Source organism: Galeopterus variegatus, unplaced genomic scaffold, assembly GCF_000696425.1.
Source record: "Galeopterus variegatus unplaced genomic scaffold, G_variegatus-3.0.2 Scaffold978, whole genome shotgun sequence".
Taxonomy (NCBI): Eukaryota; Metazoa; Chordata; class Mammalia; order Dermoptera; family Cynocephalidae; genus Galeopterus; species Galeopterus variegatus.
Genome location: NW_007727089.1, coordinates 354,359 through 363,366, shown reverse-complemented (window position 1 = coordinate 363,366; position 9,008 = coordinate 354,359). Strand labels below are relative to the sequence as shown.

General features: G+C 47.7%; 1 protein-coding gene across 1 annotated transcript in view; it reads right to left on the bottom strand.

Moving 5' to 3' along the window:
* The window catches only part of WDR60 (WD repeat domain 60), a 90,768-nt gene extending 81,811 nt beyond the window's left edge, over positions 1-8,957 (bottom strand). The window contains exon 1 of the mRNA XM_008573972.1: positions 8,477-8,957. Coding sequence (XP_008572194.1) covers positions 8,477-8,491 — 15 coding nt within the window. The 5' untranslated portion in view covers positions 8,492-8,957. The remainder of the gene's footprint in view (positions 1-8,476) is intronic.
* Between the last annotated feature and the right edge of the window lie 51 nt (positions 8,958-9,008).

The window sequence follows — 9,008 nt, the reverse complement described above, 5'->3', positions numbered from 1 at the left end:
AACTATTAAATATTACAAAATAAAGGTGAAAACAAGTTACAATGGCAGTTGAACAAAAGCCCAAGAACAAATATTTTGTGGGTTTATAATATATTGTGTCAGACAGTATTTTCCAAAAAACAGTGACAATGATCTCTGTCATCCCAAATGCTGCGGCCACAGAGAAGGGGTCTGGGCTCCTTCTACTGCAGTGGGGCTCATCCTACGACAGAAGGCTGCTGTGGGGCTTGTAAGGCAATATGATTTCCACCTGGCCCTCCGTGGGCTGCCAAGTCCAGACACCAAGCTGTGAGGAGGAAAAGCAGCCACAGGGAGAGAGGCCACATGCAGATGCTCCAGCCACAGGCCCAGACAATGCCACACAGTCAGCATCAGCCAGATGTGAGAGGCAGGACTTCAAATGACTCTAGCCTCACCTCATGCGTCACCCCCTCCCAAAGCTGTTATCTCCCCCACGGAGGCCCCAGAGGCTGGGGAGAATTAAGCCATTCCTGCTCTGAGCTCTCTGATTCATGACCCACAGAACACGTGAGCAAAATAAAAAGGCTGCTGTTGTTTTACACCACAAAGTTTGCAGTGGTTTTTTAAAGCAGCAATAGCAACTGGGATGTATGGACAGACAGAATGTATTTGGCACTTAATGCGTGTTGGATGCTAAATTGAGTCAAAGCATTATCTGAATTTCATAACCTTATTGGCTCCATTTTACAAATGAGAAAACTGAGGCACGTGGCTAAATACCTTTCATCAGAGTCTTGCACATTGCTAGGCACATAATAGGAACTGAATAAATATCTGTGGAATAAGTAAAAAACCAGACACAGTATGAAAAAAGCCTGCCTGTCCCCCCTGACCACCGACAGGCCTATCTGTCTGCACTGAAGACCAGGCAGCCCAAAAGCTCAGCTCCTTCCCTCCACGAAGACACCTGTACTCATTCAACAAACACCGCACATGCCAAGCTCTTAGCAAACACAAAGCACTGTGCCAGACCCTGGGACTATGCTGACAAACAAAAGCAAAGAAAGTCCCTACCTCCAGAAACTTGCATGTGACTCCCCTAATGTTTGATGTTGTCTCTGATTGTTGCAGGGAACCCTGAGCATTTTCTAATTGTTAATTAAACCTTTCCCTTTTTTCGGCTCAAGAAACCATTTTGGAGATTTTATGCTTGACTGTCTTGGTAGCGAACTCTGGCTCCTGAGGCTTGGCTCGCCAGCTTCCTGCACCCACCTGTATCCATGTGCTAATAGGAGACAACAGTCTCACAGGGCCCTAAGGTCTGGATGCAAATTAGGCTCCAGAGCTGACCGATGGACTGTGTCCCATAATCAGCCAATACAAATTAGCAGGACTGCATCCCTCAGTTACATAGGAGGACCTAAATGGGAACTTGGGTGGGAAGTTAGGGCGGGAATTTTAGGGTATAAGACTGCTTTTTTCCTTTGTTCTGGGAGACACTGGTCTAGGAGTCTTCACTCCCCAGTGCTCTCCTTGCTTGCAAGAGATGAAGTGCTGTCACACTGAACAAAGAGCTGTAACACCAAAAAGAGCTGTCAACTATTAAAAGAGCTATAAGACCATAGCTCTTGGTCTTGGATTCCTCTGTGCGAGTGCCTCACAACATCACAAAAGTGCTCCTCTTCAAACGTAGATCATATCTGTCCATCTATCTTTCAGCTATGATCACATCTCTCCACCTAGCTTCCAAGCACAGATCACACTTCTCCAGCTAAATTCTCACCTTTGGGAAAGGAAATCTGTCGCAATCCTCTCTGTCTCTCGGGCACCCACAACTGTTTAGCACTTAACAGCAAATACTAGCCATGAATAAACACCAACTATGGATCCGTGGTAAAGGAGTGCATCATGACAGTCAGATCATCAGTTACCCATCGTTCTAAGAATTTAAGGGTGGTGTTAAAAATAAGACTAATTCTTCGACAACCCTCCCTTCACAAGTCAGCCTAATTCCCTTCTCACGCATGTGGGTTGGATCCAATGGCTCACTTTTAATGAGGACATGCCACACGATGCTCCAGCCAGTGTCCAAAATCAGTAGCTCCCCCTGGCTCTGGCACTCTCACTCCAGAAGACAGCTGCCACTTCTTGAGGACACTCAAGCACCCCTGGAGAGGCCACATGGACAGCCCAGCAGCCCTGTGAGTGGCCTCCTTGGAAGAGGACCCCTCAGCCCAAGTAAACCTTCGGATGACATCTTGACTGCAACCTAACGTTCCACCCACGCCACTCCCAAATCCTTCACCCGCAGAAGCCATGAGGATGGTAAATGTTTACTGCTGCTCACCCCTCGCCTCAGTCACTTCCCGTCCCACTGTGCTACGTGCCTCCTCACACTGGCCACAGACTCTTCTGACAGGGCTTCCTACTAACATTTGTGTGTTGGTCTCCCTGGTGTGAGCAAGAGCCCTGTGGAGGTGGAGCCCAGCCTGTTCTTGTGTGTGGTTCCCGCTCCACAGGGCCATACATGCTCCTGGGCAGAACACCGTCGTCAGTCACTGCATGACGGTAAAGCCATACCCCTTCACCACGTCCACGACACAGCTAACTGTCCACATGTAAGACGCAGCTCGACAACCAAAGCAAAATCAACCAAAAATGGTTTCCTGGGGAGAAGAACATAACGTTTATCCTATTCCATCCTCCCTTTGAGAAACACTGCCTTAAAGGTACAAAAAAGGAAAAGTTTGCAAAGTGTGCTTCAGACGAAAACCTGATGTAGTACAAATGAAAACTTATCATGGATAAGCCACTAAAAATCTTCCCAGTTACATGAAAATTAGGGCAAGCAGAAAAAAAAATCATAATAGCTCATAAATATACTAAATTGAATTAAGTAAAAAAGCAATCAGTTATAAGAACCTACCCAAAATATACTATAACCACAAAATTTATAGTGATCTATCACTAGAAAACTTTTTTTTTTTTGATAAATTGGTTTGATTTGACAAAATGGGTCTGTAGTAAGACATCGCATAGGATGATCCCTGCAGGCAGGGAAGTGGTAATTGTAGCTTCTGAACGTCTTTTTTCTTTCACATTAACTGCTTTGTATGGAGGTTAATATATGGCCTATTCGAAACAAACGGGCTGAATTCAATGCAGCGCAAGTGTGTCCCGAGGAGACGTGATGACCAGGACAGTCACCGAGCAGAGGAAGATATACGGCCACCAAATCAGAATTAAAAGTAAAAATGCCAGAGAAAACCATCAGGTTGGGTTTCCTAATGGTTGTAATGATATTAATGACACTGATAAAGAAAAAGCCCTGAAGGCAAGGGACCACAGGATTTTTTCTTCTGCCTCTTAAGTTTCACCCACAAAAATACCCCCAGCAATTTCCTTATAAATGCAGAGAATGCTGACTAGTTTGGGGGCACTTAAAAATCAGGTAAATGGCCTTGTTTAGCCCTGAAGATTTCTTTTCTTTCCTCTTTTTCTCTTTTAAATTTTTTTAAGTTATAAAATGGTACAAGTCTTTCCTCTGCCCCTTCACACTCTCTCCCCATAAACTCTACACACCCAGGCATGGTCCACACATTTAATTCAGATAAGGGGGTCTTTCATCTTTTTTTTTTTCCTCCTGACTCTCTGCTCTTAAAGACCAACTCAACCTGCATTTCAGACCCGGTACTGTGGAGTAGGCAGGCCACCCACACTTAAAATTAACTCTCCAAATAAAGACTGGGAGGGCAAAGTTTCCCCCAATGAGAGGAATAAAGTCCAACCTGGGGGGACATCAGGAGAGCTAAACAGCAAGACCATCACACCTACAGGACCATTCAGCCCACGTACAAGTAAACCTGAGAATTAAACTCCATGATGTTCAGCATCTATAATTATGTGACCCTGGGCAAGGTGTACTAAGTGCATGTGATGGGCAGAAAACAAGATGAGCAACCACCACGCGCACGCACACACCGTTTGATTTTATAAATCAACTAAATTGTCTAGAATTGTCTTTTTATAACAAAACTCTTTGGATTACTGTACAATGAGAACATTAAACAAGTTTTAAATCTCTTTCATCTGCCTCCAGAATAAAATGGATTAAACTGATTTAACTCCCCTCCCCATCAATGCAGGGCTTCAAAGGAATTCTCTTCACAACTCTTTCATCTCATCCTGAAATTCAAGAAGTAAACTTGGGCTGGAATCCCTACCAAGGAAAAAGCTCTTAGGTCAAAAAAAGGTCTTAAGCCAAAAACAGGTACAAGCCTCCATTAGAACATTCCGGTGGCTCTGGGTGAAGACCACAGCCACACGGACAGGCTGGATTCAGCACAGTGTGTTTGGCCAGGCCACAGGGTCCTGCTGAACGCCAAGGTGGCAGTGAGGGCAGGAGCTGACGGGCCTCCCCTCGGGGTGGCCTCAGTCTCCAGGAGGTAGGGCCTGCAGAGTCACAGGAAACTGTCCACAAAAAGTTTAATTTCTTCCCAAGCCAATCATTTTATCTCACGTCTTACATCACTATGCAGAATAAGTTAGATGGTGTTCACCAGTTACTCTTTTTTTTTTTTGTCTTTTGTCTTTTTCCGTGTCCGGCAATGGATCGCAACCCTCAGTGTTGCCCCCGTACCGGACCGGGGACCGGCAACGGGATTGCAACCCTCGGTGTTGCCCCCGCGCCTCGCTCAGCCAGTGAGCGGGAACCGGTCCGTATGTGGGATCCGAACCCTCGGACGGGAGCGCCGCCGCGCTTCCCAAGCGGCGCACTATCCAGTGCGCCACCGGGCCGGCCCCACCAGTTACTCTTTATACTACTCACTGTTTACTCTTGAACGAAAATCAGAGGTGGTAAAAACACATCCTCACTCATGGGGACTAAGCTCAGGGTCAACGTCCCTGGGCAGCTCCTCAGATCCCGCATCCCTATATCCAGAAAACCAAAGCTCGTGTCATCCTTGTGACATCTCGTCCTAACTATGCTTGAACATGAGAGTTTGCAAGTTATGTAAGCCCAACAGCTGGAGTGCCTGGTCCTGACTCCAACCTGTTCATGGTGTGTAACCCCCACAGCTGGTAGATTTAATCACAAAGGTGCTCCCTGGGTGCCTGCAGCCATCCCCCAAAGTGGTGTGATTCTCCTCTTGCCATCCATGCCCAGTATCACCTCAGTATAACAAACTCCAAAAGTTAAAGCTAAATATCAGCTTAACTAGTTTACTGCACATTAAGAAATGTTTTTAAAAAGTAAGTTATTTTGTCTTCCTTGAATCACCTCCAAAACATTTTAAAGCAGCTGTCACTGCTCCCTTAAACCTTCAGGTTAGACACCGCTTCCCCTGAGTGGTTGTACTTTGTTTCCCTTCACCTCGACACACTGGTCACTGGCCAGGGCGCAAGTGTTGGGCCTGCTTCAATCACGTGCCAGGACTGGTCTGTGGAAAGGGGCCTGACAAGGATCTTCTCGTAATCAACATTCCATTCTCAATTCAGATAAAATCAGTCATCAAGTCCTAATATTTCTTCTTCTAACATGTTTCTAAATCCATTCTTCCTGTCCAGTCCCACTGCTGTAAATCCAGTCCAGACCGTAACGATCAAAGTAGCCAAAGGGATTTTCTAACCTGTGTCCACAGCACAGAGAGGTGGTGCACAGGCCCTGCCCAGTCGCATCTATTTTAGTGGACCCACAGTACTGGCGGCATGACATCCCCATCATCATCCTAGTCTCCACAAGACACCAGCAAGAATTCTCAGAACTGTAGATTGGAATGAATGGGGCCAATCAAATGGCAGATGATTCACTAACCCTACATGGCAACACAGTGCATTTACTAAAGATCCAGAGCTGGTTCACACATATCTTTAGGAGTGAGACAAAATTCACCTTTTGCTGTCCTAATTTTTTATTTTTAGTAACTCCTTATACTGGACTGTTGTTAATTATCAAGTTACTTAGGACAAAATTATTAAATATGGCCTATTCAAGTTCTTGCCTGCTATTCATTCTTGTTATTATTGACGCTAACTGATGGCTCCTTGGTAGTAAAGCTGCTGGGAAGAAAACGGACACTAAGTAAATAGGATGATCAATTTCAGCCACTGAATCAAGATTATTCACTATAATCACTGACTGTTAATACACCATAATTTACACATCCAGTCCCTGGCTGATGAACATGTTAGTTTTTTCTAATATTCCGAATGACAAACACTGCTGAAGTAAACATCCTAATTTTGGTGTACATGCATTTGTGGATGAGAGTCCTGTATGTGGGGTGCCAAGGTGAAGCATGCAATGCCTAAAACTTTGACAGCACGGAGTCTACTTTGTATACGAGAAGCTGACCTCAGACTGCTTCCTTTCTAGACTTCGCTGACAGACTAGAAGTGAGGGGAGGGGGGATGTCAAAGATAAACAAAGCTGGATATTAGTTAAAGTGGTGAAAACATTTTACTCAGTAACTACTAACAGCAGGGGAACCAGCAGAGGTCCATTTCTATTTGTGCGACTGGGTGTTTTAAAGGGGGAATGAAGGGTGGGAGTTGATTCATGTAAAAAATCATAAGTGGTGGGCAATGTAAATGCAATTAGGCTAGCTGTGTCTGCTAGCTGACAATCATCCACGTTAGGATTCTATCCACCCACGGAGACTGGGAACAGGAGCCCTATCCTTCCTGATGATGATATTTTAAAGGAATGGCTCTCAGGTCCTTGAGAAACACACTCCTGAGTTGTAGGAGATACACAGACATCTCAAAGGGACAGAGAAGGATTCATAATTTAAGCCCTTCTTAGTAAATGCTCTAAGAAAGGGAGGTCAGGGAGGAAACTATCCTCAGGTGTTGGCTAGAACGGTAAATTATTTTGACAGCCCTGAACTCAAAGATGTGGTTCAAATATGAAGCAAATTACACCGTGGTACATTAATTAAATGTACGAAAAGATGATCTATTTGACCCTGATGCCAGGAACACTGTTTGAACAGAATGCACTTAGGAATACAGGACTGCATTTTCTCTATTGGTCCAATCCTATCATTGGTTCTGGAGTAAACACTACTTACATAATCATGACGTTATAGTGTTTAAGTCAATCTATAAACCAATCACAGAAAACATAAGTTACAGCATAACTTATGGAAATGTAAAGGAAATTGTATAGAAAATGCCAGAGGTCAGGAAATTGGTGGGCTTATAAGGAGAAAGGGAGGGTAGTGTAAGGTGGTAACTTCCTAATCTTAGGGAGGGGAAGTTAAAAGATACTATCTAGGGCCCAGCCGCCCGTGGCGCACTCTGCGGTGCTGGGATAGTGTAAGGTGGTAACTTCCTAATCTTAGGGAGGGGAAGTTAAAAGATACTATCTAGGGCCGAGCCACCCGTGGCGCACTCTGCGGTGCTGGGAGCGCGCAGCAGCGCTCCAGCCGCGGGTTCGCATCCTATATAGGGATGACCGGTGCGCTCACAGCGCTCACTGGCTGAGCGCGGTGCGGCCAGTCTCAAAAAGGACCAAAAAAAAAGATACTATCTAAGGTTGATATAACACAAAAAACAAATTAAAGAATGCTATTTAACGTTCTTGAGGTAAACGATAGGAAAATAAATACATAAATGACGGGAGAGAAGGTAGGAGAAAAATGTATGCAAACTAGATTCCCTGTCTTAACTGGCCATTAGCTCAGCTGATTAGAGCAAGTCTTGGAACACCAAGATCAAGTGTTCGGATCCCCACACCGCCAGCTGCCAAGAACAAATCTTTTAGTGCGGAATCAACAGACAACAATAATAATAACAGCTAACATTTACTCAGTATTAATGAAATAGCAGGTACTGTTCTAAGCACTTTTACATATAATATCTCGTTTATCCTCATAAACACTCACGGCATTGCAATGACGACGATGACCATTTTGTGAACTAAGAAATAAGACATGTTAAGTAACTTTCCCGTGTCAATACAGAGGCCAGAATTAAAACTCAACCCACCAAAGTGCAATGTCCACCTCTGAAGCTATGACATAAAACCATTCAAACTTAAACTAGTTGAAACAGAATGAAATTTAAGATCCGGCTCAGCCACAGCAGCCACATTTGTAGGGCTCGACGGCCCCCTCCAGCCAGGGCTACCAGGCCGGGCTACCCGCAACAGTGCGGACGCTGCTGTCGGGCTTTCCGCCCACGGTCTGCGCCGGCAAGAGCAGAGGGACGAGCGGGCACGGCACTCGGGGCCACCGCGGCCACCGAGAGTTGAGAGAGCAGGTGAGGACCTCGGCCTCCAGGGCGGACAAGGACGCGGATTTTCTAAGCAGCTCTCCGCACAGAGACCAACCTTCCCCGGCGGGCGCCACAAGCCCGGGGCAGCAAAGCGGCTCCTGGGGACGCCCGGGCCCCGCAGCCGAGCGCAGGGCCGGGTAGGCTGGCGCGCGTCCCGGCCATTGAGCAACAGCCACTCTGGGGGCGGGACGGGGCTGCTCACGCGCCCGCGGCCCAGACCCCGCCTCGCACCGACCTTCCCCGGCTCCATCGCTCTTCGCGGGCAGGGCAGCCGGAGTATCCTCGCCCCGGAGAGACGCGGGCCAACCCGGGAGGAGACGAACCGTCCCAGGGCCTGCTGCGCGGCCGCCCCGTGCGGGCGCGCGTCCCCGACGCCTAGCAACCAGCAGGAGGGAACAGCCGAGGGCCGAGCGGTCGCTGCCCGGCATGCCCCGCGGCCGCTCCCAGTGCGCCTGCGCGTTCCTTACTGCGCGCAACCTGCAAGCAGGAGCAGCGGAGAGGAGTATCGCTGCCCCGCACGCCCACGGCTGCTCCCAAGGGCGCCTGCGTGTCCCCGTCTCCTACCAACCGCAGGCAGGAGCAGCCGAGGGCCGAGCGATCACTGCCCAGCACGGCTCGTGACCTCTCCCAGTGCGCCTAAGTAATCTTGACAGCGAGCAACCGGCAGGCAGGAGCGGCGGAGGGACGAGCTGTTGCTGCCCGGCATGGCCCGCGGCTGCTCCCAGTGCGCCTGCGCCTTCCTGGCTGCCGCCTCCGCTGCACGCCCG